This window comes from Scomber scombrus, chromosome 15 (genome assembly GCF_963691925.1).
Source record: "Scomber scombrus chromosome 15, fScoSco1.1, whole genome shotgun sequence".
NCBI lineage: Eukaryota > Metazoa > Chordata > Actinopteri > Scombriformes > Scombridae > Scomber > Scomber scombrus.
This window is the reverse complement of record NC_084984.1, coordinates 9,750,308-9,776,801: the sequence shown is the minus strand read 5'-3', so window position 1 is coordinate 9,776,801 and position 26,494 is coordinate 9,750,308. Positions and strand designations below refer to the sequence as shown.

At 41.0% G+C, this 26,494-nt stretch overlaps 1 protein-coding gene across 4 annotated transcripts; it reads left to right on the top strand.

The window, feature by feature from the left end:
- The first annotated feature begins 314 nt into the window (after nt 1–314).
- usp20 (ubiquitin specific peptidase 20) lies at nt 315–25,446 on the top strand. Of its 4 annotated transcripts, XR_009927159.1 has the most exons (26): nt 315–487; nt 721–826; nt 1,462–1,515; nt 1,851–1,913; nt 2,029–2,169; nt 2,350–2,452; nt 3,013–3,082; nt 3,196–3,309; nt 3,570–3,669; nt 5,148–5,664; nt 5,842–5,991; nt 6,198–6,310; nt 6,720–6,892; nt 17,300–17,394; nt 17,509–17,542; nt 17,666–17,711; nt 17,824–18,004; nt 18,178–18,304; nt 18,394–18,563; nt 19,343–19,424; nt 20,741–20,849; nt 20,990–21,092; nt 21,186–21,254; nt 21,341–21,509; nt 21,914–22,045; nt 23,396–25,446. XR_009927159.1 is itself a non-coding variant. In XM_062435082.1 (25 exons), the coding sequence occupies exons 2-24, from the start codon at nt 749–751 to the stop codon at nt 21,496–21,498; spliced, it is 2,850 nt and encodes a 949-aa protein (XP_062291066.1). In that variant the 5' UTR covers nt 315–487; nt 721–748; the 3' UTR covers nt 21,499–21,509; nt 21,914–25,446. The 4 variants fall into 4 exon arrangements, 3 of the variants coding, with proteins under 3 accessions (XP_062291066.1, XP_062291067.1, XP_062291068.1); XM_062435082.1 differs by having other exon boundaries at nt 21,914–25,446; XM_062435083.1 differs by having other exon boundaries at nt 718–826; nt 21,914–25,446.
- Nucleotides 25,447–26,494: the final 1,048 nt, after the last annotated feature.

Here is a 26,494-nt window from a genome sequence, read left to right as displayed (position 1 = left end):
CGTAAACAGGTTATATATATTTGTATTTTTACTACTGCTAAATAATATATTCAAATAATGTAAATAATAATCCAGCTATCCGCTTGGATAGTGGTTTAAATTACCCGAATAATTAAAACACACGTAGCAAAATATACGTACACTAACGAGCTAGAAAAAAGCATTTTAATCGCATTTCAGCGTGATATCTGACGTCGCCCGTGTTACCTCCTCCAGCCTTGCGTCGTGCCGTGCCGTGCCGTGCCGTGCCGTGGATGGGAGGAGGGGGGGGGAGTTGTTTGGTTTGAGGATGGTGGGCTGGGGTATTGTATCGCTCTGCTCGGCTCCTCGTTATCTCTCATCCAGTATGGCGCGTTTAATAAGAGGAATGTACTTTTTTTTTTAGGCGATATTCATCGTCTCAGCTGCTTCTGTTGGTAAACACAAGTGACTCAAAAACAGCTGTTATCATCGCTGCAGCCAGCTGATGATTGCTGAGCTTTCGTTGGTAAGGCCTTTCACTTTGCAGAGCTGTCACATACTGTAGGTAGATTTGGCTGTTACTGTGAAAAAAGATGGCCTGAATAATGTCATTGATATTTCACTTGAGTCTGAGCTATCATTCAGAGACGAGGGTGCATGTGATTGTTCATGTCGGGGGCGGGGGCTGATAAAGCTAGCTTGTGTTCTGAATGTCTACAGTGTTGGTTTTCTTCCCCCACTGTCCTGTCACATTAGCAGACGTCCCCCAAGAATAAAGCGAGTAACCATGGCTGAACAAGACATGTGTCCCCACCTGGACACCATAGGAGAGGTAACCAAAGAGGACCTCCTACAGAAATCCAAGGTGGGTTTTAATCCATTTACAGTAAACGTCATGCACAATGTCAAAGATGCCCAGTCTAGATTATTGGCTGTGTGTGTGCCATAGTTACCAGTCTGAGTAAAACAAATGTACGTCCATTAAAGCTGCTGCATGATTGATAACGTGGTCTCTGGTCCATCAGTCCTCAATGTAAGGGAGACACCATGAGCTGGAATATGTGCTAGAAGCTTTGAGATGTTGTCCTATTTTGGTGTAAAGCATCCAGGTATTGAGCCAAAATGTGTGTATGTATATAACACAACACTCTATTCCTTTCTATTCACTGCACCTGTATTCCTGTTAATTTTAGATTTCATTAAAAAAAAAGTTTCCCTACATGGCCAGGCTCCACAGTATATTATGGACCTTCTGCACCCCCACACCATGAGCTGAGCACTTAGATCATCCACCTAGGTTTTTTTTAAGTGTATCTCGGACATGTTTTAAGACTCCTGTCCAGTCCAGTCTGCAGCCCTTAAGCTTTCAAACAGTCTCCCAATAAACTTGAGGTCTGTAGACGCTGTGGACTCTTTGAAAACGCAGATGAAAGATGCTATATAAAGAAACTTGCTTGCTTGCTATTTTATCTTACTCATGTTTTCTCCCTCTTGCTGCAGGGAACTTGCCAGTCATGCGGCGCAGGGGGCCCAAACCTGTGGGCCTGTCTGCAGGTAAGGCTTTGACTAAAATCCTGTTTTAAATGTTTTGATATTTTTTACCTTTAAAATGTAACCGCTGGTTTAGATCAGGCACCGTGTCGCATTAATGAAAACTACTGCAGCTACAACCACCACTGCACTAATTGTAAATCCTTTGAAATAAGAAGGTCAGTTAATGACAGTGTGGGTCATAAATGTAACTATAAATAGCTTTTTATGTTTTGAATGACATTTGTCAGTCTTGCATGAAATGTATTTATGGGTTAAACCACTTAACGTACACCAGATAAGCAGACAGATATTGTAAGTAGTTATTTCTTCAGTATGCCTGTGTTTCTGCTCTGTAGAATGACTGCCCATATGTTGGTTGTGGAGAGTCCTACTCTGATCACAGCACTCTACACGCACAGGTAAAACCCTCCCACACTGAACATACCTGCAAGATTTTGCTCTTTTTTTGTCATCAGTTTATGAAAAAGAGGTAAATGTAAGTGTTTGTTGAATTACCCTGTGTGTCCCCTTTAGGCTAAAAAGCATAATCTGACGGTGAACCTGACAACATTCAGGATCTGGTGTTATGTGTGTGAGCGGGAGGTGTTTCTGGAGCAGAGGCCTGCCCTGGTGCCCGTCCCTGCTGCGCCGCACCACTGCAAAGCCACAGAGCATGTAAGACGTCACTCCAGCGAAGCCGGCTCTCCTCCTTATTTTCTGTCTCTTCCCTCTTGATGGCTTAAAATAGAAGGCACCTACAACTGCAGATTTTTTAAATTCGCACAACTAGTTGGTTTTTTTTGTGTTTTTTTTACTCACAACCTTAATTATAGTATCTGTTAATCATTTTCCTAGGAAGCAACGCCTCAGCCAGTAGGTCACCCACTTAAAGCAGTACCAATTGCTGTGGCAGAAGAGGAAGGTTCAGAGTCAGAGGAAGATGAACTTAAACCAAGAGGTACACCATCTACACTTTCAACTTTTCTTCTTCTAAACAACAGAACACTTAAAGCTCCTTAAATCAGACTCATCTGTGATTGTTAAGTTATAAGTCTGTCTTAAAACGGGACAGAAAACCGCAATAAGCATCAACTAAAATTGGGCACATACTGTTGCTTTGTGCCACATCAGTAAGCTAAAAAAAAACCTCAGGAATTGTTAATTCCTTTTTTCTAAATTGAGGTGAAGTACTTGATTGGGTCTATATTTTAAATATAGACTTAATACAAGGTCTATATTGAATTAGGTCTATAAATATGCAGAAAAACCTTTTAAATCTGGTCTTTTTTGGATTCTTTGAAGTGCTCGTGTTAGTGGGTTGTAGCTGCCATATTTAAGAGATATAATTGCTCTGTAGCCTAGAATAGTTACCAACCCTGTTAGCGATATTTAACCCTCTGAGGTGTTCTCTCATTGTGGCTTGTTTAAAAATGTTAAACACAGCTTAATTTGAAAGCTTTGACTCCCTTATTGCAACACAAAATCTTTACAGTTGTTTGCTTCTCCTGTTTTTTGTAGGTTTGACAGGAATGAAAAATATTGGAAACTCCTGCTACATGAACGCAGCTCTTCAAGCTCTGTCTAACTGGTGAGGTCACTTCCTCTCATAGCATCTGGCCAATTAACCGGGGGATGTGTGTGGGATGTGTGACGTATGTGATTTCCTTATAAAACAGCTGTGTTGTTGTCTGTCATCAACAGTCCTCCTCTCACTCAGTTCTTCCTGGACTGCAGTGGATTGGTTCGCACCGATAAAAAGCCGGCTCTCTGTAAGAGCTACCAGAAACTCATCTCAGAACTCTGGCATAAAAAACGGTAATAAACACATTGTAGTAATATAACACAGCTTGAGCACCACAGCACCACTTTTTAAGTGACAGTGCAACTACATGTTTACTATAAAAACAAAACTATTATGTATTAAAGAATCATTTACAATACTTTAAACTAACTGTAGGCAAGGCAAGGCAGCTTTATTTATATAGCACATTTCATACACAGGGGCAACTCAATGTGCTTTACATAAAAACAAACATTTAACAGTAATTATAATACCTCGGCTTCTTCTTTCCTAGGCCCAGCTATGTCGTTCCTACCAGTCTGTCACATGGCATCAAACTAGTAAACCCCATGTTTCGTGGTTACGCTCAGCAGGTAGGGGCAAGTACCCAGCAGGTAACTACACCTGGCATCACTCAACAGCTTGACACAATCTTGTCCTGTGAACCCGTGTGTATTGTCTCGCCTTTTTTTTTTTTTTTTGCTATTAAGATCTACATTGGTTTTTAACAACCATAAGGTTTGACTGGAGTTATTTACTTGCTTGTATTGTGCAGGTTGTGGGGAATTTTTCTAGTTTTCTTACTTCTGCAGAGACCGTTCATTGTCATAGAAAAGTCATAGTCCTTTTTATGGCTCTATGTAGAAAAACTGCAGAGAAGAACTGTATAAGAAGATTGATATAATCTGATGTCTTTATTAACAATTTGTGAAGGTGGGCATGTTATCATTAAATCATGGTCTTAAGTTGCTCTAAACTTTAGTGTGTATTTAGTCCATCCAACCCTATAAGAGAAGTTTGATACTGTATTTCTTAACTGAATAATTTGACACTTTGGCAAATGCACTCATTCATTTCCTTGTCAAGAGCTTAAAACATCAATACTATTCTTGTGTCTGTGTGCTAAATATGAAGCTCAAGCCAGTAATTTGATCGCTTGACTTAGCATGAAGACTTAAGAAATATGGTTCAACAGGATATTTACCAAAAATCAGATAAAGCAGCAACTGTTATTTGATACTTTGAGTTATGCCCTTATCTCACTATACCAATGCCTCTATGACTTTATCTGATTTCAGAGAAGTAAAACAAAAAATCCCCCATACTGAATTATCAAATAACAAGTAAACAACGGATGTTACTTTAATTTGAGTTGAGATAATCTGGTTTCGGGTGTCATGGTGGCACACTGTCACTTCAGTGTGACCTTTGCATGATCTCCCTGTGCCTGCATGGGTTTACTCCAGGTACTCCGGCTTCCTCCCACAGACCAAAAACATGCAGGTTATGTTAACTGGCAACTATAAATTGCCTGTAGGTGTGAATGTGAGTGTGAATGGTTGTCTGTCTCTATATATGTTTACCCTGTGATGGGCTGGCAACCTGTCCAGGGTGTACCCCGCCTCTTGCCCAATATCAGCTAATTGCTCCCCCGTGACCCTCTAGAGGAGCGGTTAAGAAAACGAATGAATGAATGATCTGATTCTGTGTAAGACACTGAACTATCGTTGTAGTCCATTGTCGAAATGTTAACATATTTGTCTGAAGCCTGCATGTTGAATTGAAAGTGTCCATTTTTGTTTGATTGTGATTGTGAGGGACAAGAGTTACACATTTATAAATAGCCAAGACCTTCGCCTATCTGTTATAGATATTAGTATATATGTTTGTCTTGTATCACCTCTTACCAATATACAACATGCTTAATATGCTACATACACTATAACTCACACATTTCTCTTTCCATATTTCTGTTTTGAAACGGTCAAGCTCATATTTATTTGTTACCCATGTCTCTGTATAAAAAGCCCCTCTCATGTATCCTAATTTTTGACTCCGTGTGTTTTATTGCTGTGATTGGACTTCGCAACAGGACACCCAGGAGTTCCTGCGCTGTCTGATGGACCAGCTGCACGAGGAGCTCAAGGAGCCTCTGACAGAATGTAGCATGAGTGGGGATGGAAGCGATGGGGAGGAAAGAGGAGATGGAGAGCGCTCCCCGTCTGAGGACGAATTCCTATCGTGTGACTCTGGCTCCAGCAGTGACCGGGGAGAGATAGGAGGCTCGGGGGATGGTGAGCTACTCGTGCAGGATGAGTGTGATGGAGTCAGGTCACCGGCGGGGGGAATCGTGGGTGTCAGTCCGGCTGGGGTGATTTCGGAGAAGGAGAGGCTGAAGGAGAGACGGGTGTCTGGCTCACCTCTCCGTGGAGGTTCACAAGAGATGGATGAGGATGCAGATGTGGATACAGCAGTGGAGGAGGGGGGGGCTCCTGAAAGAGCGGTTGAAGAGGAATGCACATCAACCCCAAACACTGAGGTCCAAAGCCAAGAGAACAACCAGTCATCTAATACAGAGCAAGTGCAAGGCGATGGGAGCCACATCTCAGGTAATAATAGGATCAGCAAGATAATGATAGGACTTTATCACATGATTTACAAAATGTGGATAGTGAATATTTGATGATGTCATTTTTGAAAAACATGATCTTTAAGCATGTTATATTATAACAAAAGATGTGTCTAAATTGTTAAATTTGATCATCATAAGGCAATTTCTTTTCCAGTGCCAGACAATGAAGCGTCAATGACCCAGCCTCAGTCCACTCCCTGCAGTCCTGTGAGAACCCTTCAGGAGCTGCATCCCAAACTGTCCTCGAGTCCGCCTCGTTCGAGCCCGCTCCGCTCTGCAGGACCCGCATACTCCTTCAAGAAAGGTGTGGAAGCATATCGGGTTTGATATATAAACCTCTGTCTTGGAGATATGCACATTTGCACCAGTGACATGTCTACACAGGCGTTTTGTTGATTGCCTTCCCCTCATCCACACAGTATTAATGCTTACAGTGTTTACAGAAACTCAAATATCAGCTTCAACAATACTTTGTGTGTCCTCTAAAATCCTCTTCGCTCTGTCTTCCAGCTCAGCTGCTGCTCACTTCCAGGAAGAAGAAACAGTCTCACTATCGCAGTGTGATCTCGGACATCTTCGACGGCTCCATTCTCAGTCTGGTCCAGTGTTTAACCTGCGACAGGGTGAGCTGTGCTTCACGTGTTTAAACACCAGGGGAAGCTACTTACATAGTCAGAAACTACATTATATGACCTGATAAATAATAATGTTTTTCTGAATTCTGATGAAATTGCCTCTGTGATTGTCATTTCAATATTATAAAGAGTATTTCACATGATTAGAACAATTAGAACTTAACTTTAACTCTCACGTCCTGAGATTATTCAATTTGTATTTTTATTTTTTTTTATCTTACACACGTTTATTTTTGAAAACAGATGTTAAATGATTTATTTATCTAAATCACTCATCCACAACACACTGATTTATTTAGATAGATAGTTCTTGAACCACTCTGTAACATTATGTGTTAAGTCCTACTCCTACTGATTAGGGTATTCTGTGCAACCCATTTCTCTGAATGTGTGACAGGTCTCTACTACAGTGGAAACCTTCCAGGACTTGTCCCTCCCTATTCCTGGTAAAGAGGACTTGGCCAAGCTCCACTCTTCCATCCATCAAAACCTGCCAGTCAAGACCGGCGTGTGTCCAGACACTTACGGCTCGCAAGGATGGATCACCTACATCATGGACTCCATACGCCGGTCAGTGGGCCACGTTTAGCAGAGGCGAAGAAATCAGCAGAAATAAATTCAGTTGACTCTAGATATATCTATAGGCTGATGTTACTGCCATGATTTACTCATTACTCAATTGATTTATGTTTCACTCTGAATTTATTTATTTATTTTTTAAAACATATTTTTATTAAACTTTTTGCAAAGCAGGTGTGACCAGGACAATACAAAACATGGCACTAGCAACAGTGCACCAAATACAGGCAATAATACCTAGTTCAGAAGTAGGAAAAACAAATCACAGAAGAGAAAAAAACCCAAATAATAATAATAATAGAATAGAATAGAATATCCTTTATTGTCATTGTACAACAGGTGTCACAACGAGATTGGTACGGGGTCTCTTCCCGTGGTGCAAAATAGTCAAATGAAAAATAAAAATAGTGCAAAATAAAAGTCGAAATAAAAATAAAGAAGTCTAAATAATATCTAAATAAATGTAACTATTATACATAAGAACAATGAAATACTTCAAAAGCTATTTACAAAAACTATTTGCGAAACAGGCAAGTCCTTGCGCCCAGATTTAGATGCCGCCAAAAAATGACATTAAACTGTTGAATAATTGTAATCCAGAACTGCTGGACGTGAGGACAGCTCTACAAACAATGAATAAATGATCCGACAGAAGATTGACATTTAGTACATGGCTCTGACAGAGTTGGATTAATTCTATGTCTGGCTTCAGGAGTGATGTTAGAGCCTATGCAAAATCTTACATTGCCTCTCCCAGGCAGAATTAGACATCAAGACACTGGAGGGCTGGCCACACAGGGCATTCCAGTCTTCAGCCTTTATTGTACCCAAGTCAGATTCCCATCTGTCTTTCACCTTGTCAGAATTATCTGCATTAAAATTACAGAGGGTCTTATAAAGCTTTTTGGTGAATTTATTTTTTGATGTAAGATTATTCAAACATGGTCCTTACAGATCTTACTCAGTATTTCTTATGAAGAAAAAGGGCAAGTGGAATCTTGACTTTTTCTTTTTAACCACATTTAATGGCATACGTAAGTCTGCATTGCCTTGGAAAATCAAAGATGAAGGCTTCCAAGAATTTGCCCCCAGTTAAGTCTGTGGTTGTGGAGACCAAACATACAGCTCCAGAAGCTGCCACAGATGATGTAGATGCAGGTATGAAGGTATCAGAGCTGAGCCAAATCTTTCAAAGCAACACAGGAGTCCTTCTTTCGTGCGTTTTTTTTGCATTTCTCCTGAAATTCGCAAAAAAATATCATGTCAGATGAGCTTCTGTGGTACAGTATGATGCATGCTTTCACCTCATAAGTCACAGAAAGTAGAGATGCCAAGGCTGAGTCATTGGTTAGTCATCCTCTTTGCAATGTACAGTGACAATTTTAATACTGACCTTTGTTGTTGTTAATCATTTGACTGTGACTGTGGTCCTGACAGATTTCAGGAGTTTGCTCATGCGTGCCTCATAGCTGATTTAAAAACTGTGCATGTGGTCCATTCAGTGACAGGGCCTTCAGGATGCCAGGGAATCAGTCCAGGACTGATAGGTTGGACAGATTATGTAGATTGAGCACGGCTCTGAAGTGCTCCAGATCAAGATATCAGTGCTGAGCCATCAGATGGCCCAACAGGAGTGTTTAGCATTGTAGCGGCTAAATCTAAAACTTAAAGCCACTGAGGGGCTGCATAGACAGGCTAAGAGTAGTCGACGCGCTGGCTACTGCACGACTATAACTTGTGTCTAGTGAAACAAACAGCTTCCTGATTTCCCTTCTTGATTTGATGCGTATTTTATTTCTCACAGTTTCCAGGATATTCAATGACATGCAAGTATCCATTGCCAATGCATATAAAGTTCATTCAGCTGTGCCACAGACAACAAGACAAACGTGTCGGAGACCGGAGCGGTCGAAAAACTGTGTGCTCCTCCGTCTAGCAACACCTGACACCTGTCAGAAAGTTCCCACCTATACAGAAATGTACACCCATCACCATGAGGACACCTACTGGCCCAATTTGGTACCTTCCACACATTGACATAGAAATGGCTCCTACATACCAGCCCCTAATTGTAATGGATACCAGACATACAATTATTTTAAATGCAAACCATGGAGCCATAATCAAAATAATACATGAACACATTTTACAAAATACTTTCATGTACCACATACAAAGGAACTGAGTTGACCTGCTAATCTGTAACCTCACAAAGTAAGCAAAGCTTTGTCACAGGACGTTCAATGATACTAGACTTTGTTTGCAAACGCACTGAACGCACAAGTCCCCTTTTATCCTGAAAAGCCTCCAAGACTCTTCCTAGTGGCCAGGACCCTCGTGGGGCAGTAGCATCCATTATGGCCACAATATCTCCAGGCTTAAGATTCCTCCTTTCCTGGTTCCATTTTTGCCTCTCCTGCAACAGAGGTAGGTATTCCCGTACCCATCGTTTCCAGAAAAGGTCAGATATATACTGGACCTGTCTCCATCTTCTTTTTACATATAGATCATGTGGCTCAAACAATCCAGGTGGTAGGGATGGTCTTCCTTTCATGAGCAAGATATGATTGGGAGTGAGCGGCTCCAAATCGTTTGGATCATCTGAGAGTTTGGTGATGGGCCGGTCGTTTAAGATGGCTTCAGCTTCACACATTACTGTTTGAAGTCCATCGTCATCCAGTCTCTGCTGTTGAAGCACAGAACTCAGAATCCTTCTCACCATGCGGATTACACGCTCCCAGACTCCACCATGATGTGAACCTGCTGGAGGATTGAACCTCCAATTAACTCCATCCTTCCGCAAAGCTCCTTGGATTTGTGCATGATTCAACGATGCGAGCGCCTCCCTTAGCTCTCTCTCTGCTCCAATGAAGTTGGTTGCATTGTCGGACTGAATATAAGCAACTTGACCTCTCCTGCAGATGAATCGACGCAGAGCATTGATACATGCATCTGTATCCAAAGAGTTAGCCACCTCCAAATGGACCGCTCTGCTGGTTAAACAGGTGAAAACCACACCATAGCGTTTGACTGTGCCTCGTCCTTTGCTCACAACAATTGGTCCGAAATAGTCGATGCCAACGTTGGTAAACGGTGGATAATCAGGAAGAATCCTTTCCTTTGGCAAATCTGCCATTTTTTGCTCCCCCATTCTTCCATTATACCTCCTGCAGAAACCACACTCTGTTATGACCTTTCTCGCCGCTGAGTTGGCACTTGTGACCCAGTAATTCCTTCTCAGTGTGGACAGCGTGTGATTGCGCCCACTATGGCCAAGCTGCCTGTGAATGTGCCTTAGGATGAGAGTAGCAACATGTTGATCCTTGGAGAGGAGAAGTGGATGCTTAGTTTCTTCTGGCAGAGAGCCCTTAGTCAACCGTCCTCCAACTCTCAGAAGCCCATTATCCAAATATGGGTCCAACCTGTAGAGAACACTGTGTCTGCTCACAGTAGCTTTCCCAGATGACAGCGCAGCAATCTCTTCTCCAAATCTTTGTTGCTGGCAGTACTGAATGATGGCAAGCTCAGCCTCCAAAAGATCCTTCGCTGACAAAGCTTGTCCCTTTGGCCTGTCTGATCTTAGCTTGCTGGTATTGGATGCCTCTGCCTCACTCTTCCTGCGACATCTTCCCAGCAAAATGCCTTTCAGCTCAAGGAACCAGGCAACAGATACCTTGAGCTTCATCCAACTTGAGAAGTAGGCCATTAGCCGCCCAGTGGCATCAGGTGAACCCTCCACATTGATGACATTCACCATGGCTTCCTTCTTGACCTCAATGTCATCTGCTGCTATCGCAGTCTCTACCATGTTTGCTGACCAGTCTTCTTCTGGTTCATACAAGAACTTTGGACCCTCAATCCACCTATGGTCATGAATGAAATCTCCAACTCTCATTCCTCTTGATGCAACATCAGCAGGATTTTCCTTAGAGCTCACATACCGCCATTGTGCAGTTCTAGTGGCTCCTCTGATAGTCGAGATCCTGTTGGCCACGAACGTATGGAAACGCTTGTCTTCATTCATTATATATTTCAGCACAGAAGTGCTATCTGTCCAAAAGACTGACTCTTGCAGATGGAGCTTAAGCTCTGCCTTCAGCATGAGGTCAACACGAACAGCCAAAACAGCAGCAGTCAGCTCCAAGCGAGGAATGGTAACAGTCTTTAAAGGGGTAACCCTAGCCTTACCCATTAGGAATGCAACATGGATGTCATTTGTACTATTCTGCATCCTGAGATAAGTGACAACTCCATATCCTGCTTCACTAGCGTCTGAAAAATGATGTAGCTGAGCATGTATGGGATGTCCAAAGCCCTTAGGTTTAATGCACCTTTCAACTTTAAACTCAGAGAGCATATCCAGATCCTCCATCCATCTTGTCCACTGCTGCAAGATGTCCTGGGGTGTGGTCTCGTCCCATCCCAAATTTCTTCTACACAGCTCCTGCAGCATGATTTTAGCAGGCAGCACAACTGGTGCAAGAAACCCCAGAGGATCATATACAGAACTAGAGACAGACAACATTCCCCGTCTGGTGCAAGTCTTTTGTTGGACATCCATCTTGAAGTTAAATGCATCAGTCTCAGCACACCACTGCAGCCCAAGAGCTCTTTCCACAGGAAGTTTGTCTCTATCCAGATTGAGTTCATGCAGATCTTTAGCTCTGTGTTCCTCAGGAAGAGTATGCAACATGGTGCGATTGTTGCCAACCCATTTGGTCAGAGTAAAGCCTCCCTTTTTACAGAGCGAAGTAAGATTTTTGACCATGAGGGTGGCTTCCTCTTCAGAGCCCATGCTCTTCAGACAGTCATCAACATAAAAGTTCTCCTTGACTGTTTGAACCACCGCAGCTGGAAAGTCAGACTGATTGTCATCTGCTGTTTTCCTCAAAGCGAAGCTTGCACAACTTGGAGAGGACACCGCACCAAACAGATGAGCAGTCATACGAAACTCAGCCAACTCCTTGGTCAGATCTCCTTCCAGCCACCACAAAAAGCGCAGGAAGTCTCTGTCCTCCTCTGCAACCTTGACTTGATGGAACATTGCTTGGATGTCACCCATTACTGCCACTGGTTCCTGCCTGAACCTAACGAGGACGCCAAGCAATGTACTTGTGAGGTTGGGACCTTGCAGGAGCTGCTGGTTCAATGATGTTCCCTTGCATGCTGCACCGCAGTCAAACACCACCCGCAGAGTCCCTTTTCTTGGATGATATACACCGTGGTGAGGGATATACCAAACCTTTCCACTGCCACCATCAAGCTGTTGCACAGGTACTTGTTCTGCATAGCCCTTAGTGATCATCCCGTTGAAGCATGTTTTATACTCCTCATAAAACTGCTCATTTCTTAGGAACTTCCTTTTCAGACCAAGTAACCTTTGTTTCACGACAGAAAAGTTGTTGGGCAGAGACACATCATCCTTCTTAAAGGGCAACTTCAAGCTGTAATGACCCTCTCTGAGCGTTGCAGACTTTTCAGCAATCTCCATGAACCTCATGTCCTCCCTTGAGAGCCCCTTTTCCTCTGTAGCTCTCTCATTAAAGTCATGGTTGTACTGCTCACTCAGCATTTTTTCCAGTCTGCTCACAGAAATCCTGTTGACAACCACTGACGGGACCTCAGCTTCCAAGCTGCTGCCGTTTCCTTGCAAAGGGCCATTAATAACCCATCCCAGTGCTGTTCTTATAGCATACGGGCCTTCCCCTTGGCTATTTACGACCTCCCAAGGTTCCAACATCTTGGGAGCGTTGCTTCCAATCAACAAATCCACATTAGCCTTTATGCTGGGAATTTTTACCTTTGCAAGGTAGGACCACTTTGCCAGATCCTCTTCTGTCACAATGTTGTCCATGTTTACAGGCATCTTCCTCTGGGTGAGTACTTCAGGAAGTTTATAGAAAAGGTTAGTCTCCAAACCAGCTATTTCCACGCCAGATAGTGAATATGCTGGGACAACCCTTTCCTGTCCCATAGTTTGTAGGAGAAAATTGGTTCGCCTACCGGCAAGATTGAGCCTTTGCATAAGATGTTCTGAACAAAAGGTGGCTGTACTGCCAGGATCCAAAAATGCATACGTGTTTATGATACGGTCTCCCTTGATGGATTTAACTTGGACTGGGAGAATGGAAAGAAGACAGCGATCGTCTCCAGCCCCTGTATGACCACAAGTTTTATGAGATGCTGTGATGTTGCATACAGGCTCCTTGGAATACTTTGTGTTTGTGTTACCTCTGTCCCTTTTGTCAATATGAAGCACACTGGGGTGGGTTTGACTACAAACTCTGCAGGTCAAACGCTTGTCACAGTCTTGACTCCTGTGCCCAGCACCTAGACAGCCGAAGCAAAGCTCCTTTTCCATTAGAAAGCTTATTTTGTCTCTATGTTTCTTCCTTTCAAACTGCTGACATCCTTCCAATAAGTGACTTCCATAACAAAACACACAAGTTGACTTCACTACAGAGCCATGTGCAAGTGAATCTACCTTTAAGCCTCTGGAGTTCTCCACTGATTGCACTGGTGCAATGGTGGTAGCAAAACTTTTTCCTCTCATCTTACTCACTGGTTGTGACTTCATCCTATTGCTGACCTTAGAAGTAGATGGTCCAGAAGGTGCATCCCGAATGTCACCAAATAGAGGGTCAGATAGTATTCGGACATGTTTTTCAATGAACGCAACCAGATCCTTGAAAACAGCTCTATGTTCAGATGCTTCCAGTATGTCATGTGCAACAGTCCTCCATCGCTCTCTCAGCTTAAATGGCAGCTTAGACATGACAGCTCTCATGGTACTTGGAATGTCCAATTCCCTCATGTACTGCAGCTTCTCCATAACATTACAACAAGAACGCAGAAAGAGAGAGTAAGCTTGTAATGCATTTACATCCTCTGCCTTTATTGCAGTCCAAGCCAACACCTTTTCAATGTATGCAGTGGCGATCTTGTACTCATTGCCAAAGTGTTCTTGAAGCAGCCGTTTTGCTTGAGCAAAGCCATAATCTGGAGCCATATGCTGGCAGCTCCGAACCAGTTCCCTTGGCTGCCCTCTGGTGAACTGTTCGAGATAATACAAGCAATCACCTCTGCTGACCTTCTCCTCCACTCCTTGCTCAAATGCTCGCTTAAAGGAAATGTATTGAAGAGGATCCCCATCAAATATTGGAATATCACGTGCCGGTAATAACATTAAACGTTGCTGATGTACAAGAGCTGCTGTTATTTCATTCTGTCTTTCCATTATGGCACAGATGTTTCCAAATTGCCCTTCATCCTTTGACTGAGGGACTAACAGTGTGGGTTCCAAAGGCTGTGAAAATGCATCCAATTGAGCTGTGCATGACTGACTAGCCTCCTGTGATAGCATAGCAATTTGTGGAGGGGCATATGTTGGCAATGACCAATTCTTTGGCTGTCGTTTGCTCTGCTTTACAGGTCTGTACTCTTTTGCCATTGGGTTGAGACTATTAGAAGCTGTTGCCTTTTTTTGCTTGTCCAGGTAGGAGTTCATTGCATTTGATGACGCTTTAGAACCACTTTGAGTGCCAGCGGCCTGTAGCACTGCTAATTTAGCAGCAGATGCAGCTAGCTTTGCTTCCAGCTCGAGTTGTTCCTTTTTCCTTTTAAGCTGTTGCTCTTGTTCCTCCAAAGCATGCATTTTCTGTAAAGCTGCCACAAGAGCAAGCAACTCAGCTCTTTCAACCTCTGCTTTAATTCTTGCAGAGGAAGTAGTGCTTGATTTTCCACTATGTGAGCTTTTTCTGCTTGAGTGTTTGCTAGCCACATTTGAAATACTGTCCTCGGGATTCACATCATCATCATCATCATCCTCAACATCATCATCATCATCACCCTTTAAAGTTAGTTCAGCACATGAAACCCATTTTTTCACATGAGAAATACATTCATTATTGGATATCATTTTTGCTTTGAACCATATGTTGTGTTTTTCTTTTTCATCATCAGGTAAAATACACATCAAAGAATCATGAATACCTTTGGCTTCATCACACAAATTGACAAGATCATCAAGAGCACCTTGAACCTTTACTTTGTCTTTGCTTTGCATAAGCACCTTCATTTTTCCTCTTCAATTACCTGCTTTATTTAGCTTAGCTTTCCTAGTAGCTTGTAACCTATCACACTTTTCAGCAAAAGCTTTAACAGTTAGAGTTACAACACGTTTTGGTTTGTCCTTTTGCGTACCAACGCCATTAGTATTGATGTTCGTCTCAGCCGATTGCGCAATAGCCTCAGCTGGCTCACTCTCAAGTTCACGCGCATCCATAATGATTTCCCCACACGCGCAAAGTTCATGAAGTTAATTGTCCTCCCCTTAGACCACCAATGCATTGGATTTAAGCCCCGATTGTATGTAGCGAACAACTGTGCACTTAAACATGAATGGCCATTCATAAATTTGTAGCGCTACTACTCACGGTGGGCGCCATGATGATCCCGGTGAATGACTCCTGTGCCGCCGGCGTTTGAAGATAGACTCCCGGTGTCCTCACGCTGGCATGGCCCGGCTCCACAGAAAGGTGGTGGATGCTGACAGCGTTAGCTGCCTATGGCCGGCTTACCGGCGTCCTCTCGCAGACAGCAGTATGCACACAGGTGGACTTTCAGGTAAATACAGTGTCCAATATTAACGCTGATGTCCGCTTTCCAGGATCCTATCAGCTGGAAACTACAGCATCGTCTGCTACCTCTAGTGCCGTTCCGGCATCATTAAGCAGTTTTTCGACTTGAATGTAGCGGCTAAATCTAAAACTTAAAGCCACTGAGGGGCTGCATAGACAGGCTAAGAGTAGTCGACGCGCTGGTTACTGCACGACTATAACTTGTGTCTAGTGAAACAAACAGCTTCCTGATTTCCCTTCTTGATTTGATGCGTATTTTATTTCTCACAGTTTCCAGGATATTCAATGACATGCAAGTATCCATTGCCAATGCATATAAAGTTCATTCAGCTGTGCCACAGACAACAAGACAAACGTGTCGGAGACCGGAGCGGTCGAAAAACTGTGTGCTCCTCCGTCTAGCAACACCTGACACCTGTCAGAAAGTTCCCACCTATACAGAAATGTACACCCATCACCATGAGGACACCTACTGGCCCAATTTGGTACCTTCCACACATTGACATAGAAATGGCTCCTACAAGCATGTTTAAGGGATGTAGAGGGTTTTTAATAGTGGAAAGAAGTGCAGCTCTGGTCAGCAAAGCCTTTCATTTCCTGAGATACTTTCATTTTATATGAGTTGACTGCTTTGATAAAGAGAGCTGGATGCTGCTTGTTAGAGATACGGGTAAAATCACTTCCTTTGCGAAGTGCATTTGTGCATGTTTACATCTGCGTCGTCATCTTAACTATTAGGACAGAGACGCACAGACAGGCCTTTGCATGCCCTTTGCTCATTTTCCAGAGTAGATTTCATAAGCACTCTCGTCATAACAGCCGTGATTCCTTTTTTTGGTGTGACAGTGTTGCAGAAGTGGAGTATGAAGTATATAAATATTGACTCAGTGCAGAAGCGTAATTCAGCTTTAAGTCTTACGTGTGAAGTAATCCGCAAGGTTTTTTTTTAGCAAAATGTGTAACCCATGGCAGTCTCAAGCTCATGTTGGACTTTAAAGGTGCTCAAAACAACACTTCATCAAATGACTTTGTGTATGAGAAAAATGCCTTGATAACTTCACAGAGAATTATCACCCGACTCTGCATTTCCTGTTCTCTGATAAACCCACTGTAAGCTACCTTCCGCACCAAATGGCAGAGAGACAGAGTTAACAACCAGCTGGTGAACATAGTGGAGCATTTAGTATCTAAAGAGCCAGATATTTACTTGATGAGATGGTGGAGACCAAAACAGAGCTAAAAGTAGAGTGAATATTAGACTTGTATTCACAAAGTGGACAGAAATACGACTGTATCAATTCTAATCTGCTCTGTAACTGCTGATTGTGTAAATAAGCCACTATTTACAAATTCACAACTTTACAAAGTGATAATATCTCAATGTTGGTTGAACCAAAGTGGCTAAAACAATCAATGAATACAGGCATGAGTAGTGTTTCAGATGATTGAAAACATTGTTGGTGGTCAGAAAGACACAGCGAATAAACTGGTTGCTAACTTTACAATGTTGTTCTGTCTGAAAACTCCCTTTTTGTACTTACTGCCATCAAAGACCCTGTTCGTAGCTCGTTACGCTGTAGGCAATATTGCTTTTGCGGTCATTGGAAAACAACTTCCATTCTTTCAGTGGTTTCAACTCACTGACCCACATGAAGGTTATTTTGTCAGTATGACCGGTGTCAGGATACAGACCAAGGAGACCTTGTGGCTGTTTATGGTTGTAATGATGACTTTCTCTTTGTATTGTGCCTCTGAACAGGTTTGTAGTCTCATGTATCCCCACTTGGTTTTGGGGGCCCATGGTAACCCTAGAGGACTGCCTCGCTGCCTTCTTTGCTGCAGATGAACTTAAAGGTAAACAATACTATACTGCGCTGTTCTACTGCATTCTCTGCAACATAGATTTTATATGGTGGAATTATATAAAGTTAAGTTAAAAATATATATTTACATTCATTATTTTCACAGGAGACAACATGTACAGCTGTGAGAGATGTAAAAAGTGAGTATATATAATGAAACATCATTAGAACTAGAAACATTCTCTTTAATGAACAGCTTTGTAAGTCACACATTTTAAAACAATTAAATGTAATGTATTTAAATAGTGTTTTGTTTTCTACAGGTTGAGAAATGGTGTCAAATATTGCAAAGTGCTTAGACTGCCTGAGGTACAACTTTTTTTCTTTAAAAAAAAAAAAATCTTATCTCCTTTCTTGCCATAGATAACAGGTTCTGTTTCTTTTGTGGTTGAATAAAAAAAGTGTTGATCTTCTTGCGCAGATTTTGTGCATTCATCTGAAACGTTTCCGGCACGAAGTTATGTACTCCTTCAAGATTAGCAGCCACGTGTCCTTCCCATTGGAAGGCTTGGACATGCGACCTTTCCTGGCTAAAGAGAGTCCATCCCAAGTCACCACTTACGATCTGCTGTCAGTCATTTGCCACCATGGAACGGCAGGAAGTATGAGTTAACTTCGGTTTCTATAGATAAGGGCATTTCAAGGGTTATTTCCTTGATAATTAACATATCTTAGAGTCAGAGCAAACACGTTTTATATCAGATATCCTTCTATATGCAAGATAACCACCCTTATAACGTTTTTCCCTTAATATCCCCCCCCCCTGGTATTGCAGGTGGACACTACATAGCTTACTGTCAGAATGTGATCAATGGCCAGTGGTATGAATTTGATGACCAGTATGTCACAGAGGTCCATGAGACAGTGGTGCAGAATGCAGAAGCCTATGTGTTGTTCTATAGGTGCGTCAAACATTTATACTGAATCTATGCTAATTTAATAAAAATATGTCCGGTACACTGACTGTTTTTTTTCTCCTGGACTCATGCAGGAAAAGCAGTGAGGAGTCGGTGAGAGAGAGGCAGAAGGTGGTAGCTCTGGCCAATATGAAGGAGCCCAGCCTGCTACAGTTTTACATTTCCAGAGAGTGGCTCAACAAGTTCAACACATTTGCTGAACCAGGCCCCATCAGCAACCATACATTTCTTTGTCAGCATGGAGGTGTGTCTATATTTTTTTGTTTGTGGTGTTTTTTTTGTTTTGTTTAAAATCTTAATCAAGCACATTTCTGTCTCTTATCACATTGAGAAAACAGCTCCTTAAATGGGAACTTCACTGATTTTACACATTAAAGTCAGTTTTATTTAGTAATGTGTATTGGCCTGACAAAATAGTTGTATGAATTGGGGCTCTGGAGGAGCTTTGTCAAGTTTGCAACTGTTGAGTTGTATTATGGGAAGTGAAACATCCAGTGTTTTTGTAGCTTGAGCCTTATAAGGACTAAAGGCTCAGAAGATCTCGGCCACGGCAAAAACAACCTGCTTGTGAGTCCCTAAACTTTACAGAAGTGCAATGCTTAATCACTATTAACCTCAGGAAGAAATTGATATTATCCATCAATTTTTTTTGCCAGGCTTTCAAAACAGTAGATTTATATCACATCTCTAACGACTATTAAAGATTGTTCCTCCCCTAAAAAATTCGAAGGCGTTCTATTAACACAATATTTGACGTCATGATGTGTTAGTTTTGAACAGGATGTTTCTTTTGGATTTGTTCCATGGTTAATTGCTATGTTTCATGTTTTTATTAGGAAAACATGGCTTTAATGCTTTTGAAAGGCTGTCATTGTTCAAGAGGACTGTGGGAGTAAGGATGGGGATTTTTTCTGTTGGAGGAGAAAAAAAATCTAGTGTTGTTGTTACAATTCTCACTGGTCTCCAGTATTGGCCAGAAAAGTATTCCCACTTTAACTCTTAACATATTTTCTCTCTGTCCAGGGATCCCTCCTAACAAATACCACTACATAGACGACCTGGTTGTGATAGTTCCCCAGAATGTTTGGGAGTACCTCTACAACAGGTAAAAAATACAACATGTTACCATTTCAGTAAATGACAGTGATGCTCTTCAATATATTGTTCAGGTCAAAAGGAAAGACACCATCCTCATAAAGACAAGATGAAAACATTTGGTGAATAAAACATGGTGCTTTAATTTTGACAGGTGAAAAGAGAACTCAAAACCAAATGGAGCTAAACATATCCTCATCAACACAATAATGTTTGCACATATACTGTATCAGATATGCAATTTAAGATTTAACTATGGTCTTTATTGCCTTTATTTAATTGTTTACAATAAATAGAAACACTGAGGATAAGGATAGCATATTACAAAAGTACTGGGACTCCAAACTAAGGAGTCGGCATCCATTATCGACTTGTTTTTACCCACTAGCACCCCACTCCAATGTTCAAATATCCTAGTTTATGTGGAAAACTTTTCACATCAACCTCCTTTTAGTAATTACAAGTTGGCTGTTGTGGGGATTTTTTCGTTGGCTCTGCCATCTCCTCCCTGTTGTGTGTGAACTGGTTGTAGCACACTAAACTATGAAACAATATGCAGCCATGCTGATACAATCTGCTGAGAGCAGACAGCAGCTAAATCTGCTCCAGTTTGTAAGTTTAAGCTGCACTGATCAATATTTAATGTTAACATTAGAGAAGTAGGTTATTTGTAATGTGAACGGAGTCACTCATAGTGACAAACCCGCCAATATTTTTGTACACAGCTCTGAAGTTCACCTGTTTTAGCATGTTTTAGCTCATTGTTTTGGTTTTACAGACTGCAAAACTCTGATAAACACACTATATGCTGGTTCCTAGACAGGTATTTCCCTTAGTAGTTGGAGGACTAAAACAGATCCAAACAGAGTCAGTGTCTGACTTATATTCGTCAAGTGGCCATAAACATGACTCCAATGTCTGCTAGATGTGTAAATAGATGACTATTTGCTAAGAGTGTTTACCATAAAAACTTTATAAGGTGATAATTTGTCAATGTTGTGTTTACTGCTTGTTCAGCTGCCCCAAAGTCACCAAAAAACCAAATCAAGAAGTACAGCTTTATTTGAAGAAGGCTTTCATTATATCCAGTTCACTACAATATGTTGTGGATGCTACTAAAACTTGTCAGCCTGAAAGTAACCAGTTAGGAGTGTGATGGATGTGTTTGAATCATGACTTTTGAGTTTTTGTTTACCTCTTTAGATTTTTTTTCTCTCTACAATGATGGTTAATTGACAGATTTTCATTTGTTCACATTCCTCAGCATCAGTTGGCATCGCTGTCTTTTCACATCTTCGTCTTAAATTTTGGTGTTTCCGTTCCCAGTTTTGGGGGCGGCCCTGCAGTCAACCACCTGTATATGTGCGCCATCTGCCAGGTGGAGATTGAAGCTCTGGCTAAACGCAGGAAAACAGAAATAGACACTTTCATCAAGGTAAAAGCATGTATGCTACAAAGGTTTGCGTGTGTGTGTGTGCGCGCGTGTGTGCGCGCGTGCGTGCGTGTGTGTGTGAATATTTGTGCCACTATCCTTTTGTGCTGGATGTCAAATGAGCAGCTTTCTCTTGTCTGTAGCTGAACAAAGAGTTTCAGGCTGAGGAGGCTCCGACAGTGATCCTGTGTATCAGCATGCAGTGGTTCAGAGAGTGGGAGAGCTTTGTTAAGGGCAAAGACAACGGTATGATACTAAAGTTAGACAAATATACACTAGTGTATAAATGTGGTTCATCTTTCTCTCTGTACAAGAACGTTTTATGATTTGTTTCCTCAGAGCCCCCTGGTCCCATTGACAACAGCAAAATCGGTGTTATGAAAGGAGGGCACATACAACTCAAGCAAGGTAAACCTCTGCACTCACTGAAAAGGACGTAAAGGTTAAAAACAGACAGTCAATAAAAACATTTTGATGTGTGTGCTTGCTCCCAGGTGCAGACTACGGTCAGATCTCAGAGGAGACATGGCAGTACTTGTTGGGTATTTATAGTGGAGGCCCTGAGATTGCAGTGAGACAGACGGTGGCCCCGGCTGACCCTGACAGTCTCCATGGCGAGAGGAAGATCGAGGCAGAGACCAGAGCGCTTTGAGATAAAGAGAGGTTGGAATTTTTACACATTGGGAAACACTTTTCAGTGCTTGTTAAAATCATAGTAATCCTTCATCATCCCTCCAGACACACACACAGAGTCAAATATAGTCATGTGTAGAATGTACTTTGGGTAACGTGTAACAATTTACTGGAAGCTGTGGTTTTGGAGTTCGTTGCAGGTCTTGAAACATGAAATATTTCCACCCACTTTGCTTACGTCAAGCACATGAGCTCATAAATTCCTTCTGGCCAGTAAAGCGCTGGATATCTACTCATGTGGCCAAGAATAATGGTGATGGCACATCTAGCTAATAAACAGCAGTAAATTAAATCATGGCGGTTTGAGGTGAAAGCCCATTAAGGGTTAGCTTGTTCTCAACTTGTTTCTGAACTTGCCTTTTCATTATCCCCAGGTCTTCTGATTTCCAACCCCTGCCCTCACAGGAAGCTGAGGAATTTGCACCGTGGCGACGAAGCCTCATTGTGAGCACTTTGTAAATGTAGCAACGCATTATACTGAAGCCCCGACGCAAGAGGATGAAATGGTACTTAAATATCATGTAGATAATTTATGGGATAACTCCAATCCTCTATGTTAAGGTGTAAAATAAGATGTTGTGTCACATCTCCGGAGCTGCTTTTGGTAGCTATGGTGTTTCTGTGGCTGCTGTAGTGACTAGGTGTCATACTGCTAAACTAGCCATGGCAGGGCAGATGACTGATGCTGAGGGAAGCAGTATGAGGTTTGGTTTGAGGACTGTACTTTTTCTTCTTCATTGGAAGCAACAACCCAGAGACATCTATAAGCTTTCTGTTGTTTGCCTGATTACTAGCTGCATAGCAACAAGTTCAGTCAACAATTGAGAGATTTTCCATATGTCATACTCTTTCACCTCCAACCTTAAATACACAGTGTATCTGAGCCCTCAGGAATGGAAGTCTTTTGTTGGTTTAAGTCAGTGAAGGTTTAAGTCAGACTAGTGAACCATAAGAAACCACAAAGCATGCATGTGTGACCATTTCGAGGGTCATTTGTATTTGAAAAGCTTCAAAGTGCATGCTGTTGCAACATCTTTTTGACCCAGTAGGACCTTTCTCTGACAGGATGAGGTACCGAGTTTGTCTCTTCAAACAGACAACAACAAATGAAAGTGCTCAAAATTATCGAAATTAGTAGAGTTATCCTGAAAACATACATAAGTATGTAGATATATCACTATATATCTAGATAAATAGGTAGAAATATCAACAGAGTAGAAAATATCTGAAAGAAAATCAAATTTCAGTCATGGAGGAAGAGTAACGTACAAAGATGATGACGAAAAAGATGGTGCAAGAACGCGGTAAATTTACAAGGAAGTGATGAGAAAATAATTTAACTGTCTTTTCTGATGAGTTTGTAATTCTTCTGAAACATGAGTGTACATGACCTCAGTCACGGTTCATGGAAGAGATAATTCCCTATTTCACCAATAATGCAGTATTTGTTCAAACCAAGAGAGGGCAGTATTAAATGAAATGGGTTTTTTTCACCAGGTAACAGTTTAGCAGGGGAAATATTCTAACATCCCAAAAAAACAGGCACAAACAGCATGGTGTGGACAAAAAAACATTTACAATATGATTGCTATTTATTTAATCGAGTATATTTTCTTACTCAATTTCTTAATCGTGCATGTTTGGTCATCAGTTATTTGAAAAATGAATCTTGTTGTAGAGATATTACATTACGAGGTACTGACTCAAAAAAGCAATTGTGTGTCTGCAGATTGCTTTACTGTTGAAACTTCACACAGGAAGTGATGAATGGAAACGTCCCATAACTGCAGCGGTTGTTCTTTCGAGAACTTTGATTCAGATCTCACCTCTCCCTCTTTTATATCTTTTGATCGCAGACACAGCAGACTGGTAAACCAGAGTGTGTTGTGCAAGTTTAAACAGCTCCTGACATCGACATCTGGCTGCCATTGAAATCAGCAAAAATGCAGATTTGCTCAGAGCATTTTTGAGCGACTGCACACTGTGGAATCGATCACCTTGCTTATAATAACGCCACCTGCTAAAGACTTAGCAAAAGTCGCGTCTGTTTATAAATCTTTTTTTACTTTGTGTCTGATCGCTTGTTTTTTTGTCAGGTGATTTTCAACAAAATAATCCCTGTCAGTTGTTTAGATTTTAATAATTTGAGTGAATATTTAATCCCTTAAAAAGTAGTTTAATTTTTTGCTGTTTCAATCTGAATATCACTTTACATTTAATGTGATGTATTTATGTAGATCCTTCTCTTAATCTTAATCTCATTTTAGAGTGCAGCAAATAAATCAAGAAGTCTCCCATGTCATTGTAGATAAATCACATACTTGCCTTTTTTATTGTACAGATCTGCAGAGGTTTGCCTCCATATTTTTAAGCAGTTGAAACCTAGCATTGTCACCCCTGGTAAACGCATGATACTGATGATGCATCTCTGTCACCCTTTATAGTCTAATTTAATTATAATTAAAAAGAAAAAATACCAATTTTGAAAACCAAACCCAGGAAAAATAAAAGATATTTATGATTTTTCTGTGTTTTTTTCTACTTTTGAATAGCACAATTCATTTTAACCATTTACCAAACCAAAAAATAATATGACGGTATTAAATAAAAAAACATTTTATTTTACAATCCTGTCTTAAAACAACTACTGAATCAGTCAATTTAACTTTATTGTGTGGTAACAGTTGATACATTTTTAAATCTTTATGTTTATCAATAATAATCATTTAAATAGTTATTCTAATTATTTGATTGGCACAGACAAACTTCCAGATGTAGGAGATTTACTCAGATAAATATTGCTGCTCAGCTATTACACTAAACCGCATCAAGACGTGTTAGTAAATACAAAGGAGTGTCAGAAACATCTTGAAGCCTATTTGTGTACAGGAAACTAAAGTTACAATGCCAAATGACTGAAAATAAGAATGAACACTGTTTTTATTGTTGTTGTTGTTGTTTGGCTTTTACTTTTTAGGTGCCATGCAGAATTCACACAGAAGGACAGTACATCTTACCTTCTGCTTTGTTTTTTTTACTTAGCGTTTTTTTCACCGCAGATAGTTTGACTTGTTATGGCAGGAGATGATCCCTCCACTCACTTTAAATGTCACAGTGCTGTGCGTGATGTTAGTAAAAAAAACATGGTTATTAGTGGAGGAGCACCTAAAGGCAGCCGGGCTGTAATTTTCCCAGTATGACCTGTCAAAATGTCAGCCATGTCTGTGGAAATTTTGGACCATTGCAGTAATTCAAGTCTCCCTGTTTTGTTAGTTTTCATGTCCAAAGAGCAATCAATCATTTTTTTATGAAGAGAGGACTCTGATTTGTCCAATTGTCTGTTTTGCTGTGTTTTTTTCCTCTCACACACATCCAGACTGTGTCTACAAGAGATCATATTAATACTATAAGGTTGTTTGTGCTATGTTTAGATACTTTTTGGGGGGCGTAAGTGCAATGATTTTTGTGCAATTCAAGCTGTATCATCAAAGAAATACTGGACAGCTATCGAACACCTACTGGTGAACAGCTGACAGTACAGAATGGGGCAGTGCATCATATTATATTGCTGTGTTAAGAAATGTCGAATGGTAATTACTTAATTATCCCCACCTGTGAGTTTATGTTTGCTTGTGTTACAACGCGTAGCTATGCGTGAGAGATTCCCATTTCATTTTTCAGTTGAAAAGACGAGCATTGCTGTGGTTGGACAGAATCGTCAGTAGTATCGTGACACGCTGCAGACTGCAGAACAGGATTTTACTGACTCTTGTTTTTCCAACGTTTTACAGTGTGGCTGTTGTGGTCATGATAATGTTGATGTTTTGAGAACATGGGATTTAAGTGGTTGACCTCAATTCTGTCTTAATGTCTGTATAACTGATGTAATTACTCATGACTGGTTAAATGATTAAAATTGCCTGGTCTTTGATTGACATGTGTCTTTATTTAAACTGAAAATTTTGATTTTCTTTTAAAGGGGATTACTTAGTTACATGTAAATGTCAATTTAATAGTCATTGTGCTGCTGCAGGAGATTTGTGAAGTCTGAGAAAGTAACCGCGGTGATGTCATCAGGGTGTCTCATCATGGAAACTATACATTTCAGACCAGAAAGCCTGTTTTGATGTCTTTGATCTTGGATTTTTGGAGCCATAATTGACTATATTTGGATGAGAAAGTGGAGCTGAACCTCACACATAGCCATTAGCTTGGTTAGCATGGTGCATTTACAGTCTATGGTTAACTGATAATGCTAGTGGTAATGTTTGCAAGTGAAAAACAATGACAACAATGTTCTTTAGGGCTCCGCTAGTGACCTGTGACGAATAAATGTTGGAGAAACTGGTATGGTTGGGGATCATACCCATATTTTCTGGGACTGCCCCAAAATACAGACATTTTGGAAAGATTTAAAGGAAGAAATGAAGAAAAGATTAAGAACTGACATTCCCCCTGGACCCACTACTATTTTTATTGGACAAAGCACCTGAAATCCGTTTTACCATTGGTCAGCACTATCTAATGCATATATTGCTGATGACGGCAAGAAAAATGATTACTATTAATTGGATGAAGCCTAAACCCCCCTGCAAATGTGCAATGGATACAAAAAATCAGACACATCTACCTGATGGAGCATATGACTTTCCAGTTACAGCTAAAAGTGCTTATATTTATGAGGAGATGGACACCTGTTATTCTATACCTTGGTTAAGGTTTTCATTCTCTATGTGATATAGGAACCTATGGTGTCATACTGACCTTATGCAGCATTATTTAATTTGTATGTACCTGACATATGTGTGGAATGAAACCCGATTTCAAGGTGATTTTGTTTTGTTCTGTACAGCTAAAATTGCCTTTTAATATTTATGAATGGCAATAAAATTAAAAACAAATGCACTTATTGGAAAAATAAAAAAACCCTCAACATGTTAGTACAACCAAACTCT

Excerpts from the sequence above, each read along its gene's own strand:
- usp20 (XM_062435082.1), top strand. The coding sequence starts at position 749 with ATGGCTGAACAAGACATGTGTCCCCACCTGGACACCATAGGAGAGGTA. Across the intron at positions 2,170-2,349 it reads ACTGCAAAGCCACAGAGCAT|GAAGCAACGCCTCAGCCAGT; the intron begins GTAAGACGTCAC and ends TCATTTTCCTAG. Across the intron at positions 3,670-5,147 it reads TAGGGGCAAGTACCCAGCAG|GACACCCAGGAGTTCCTGCG; the intron begins GTAACTACACCT and ends ACTTCGCAACAG.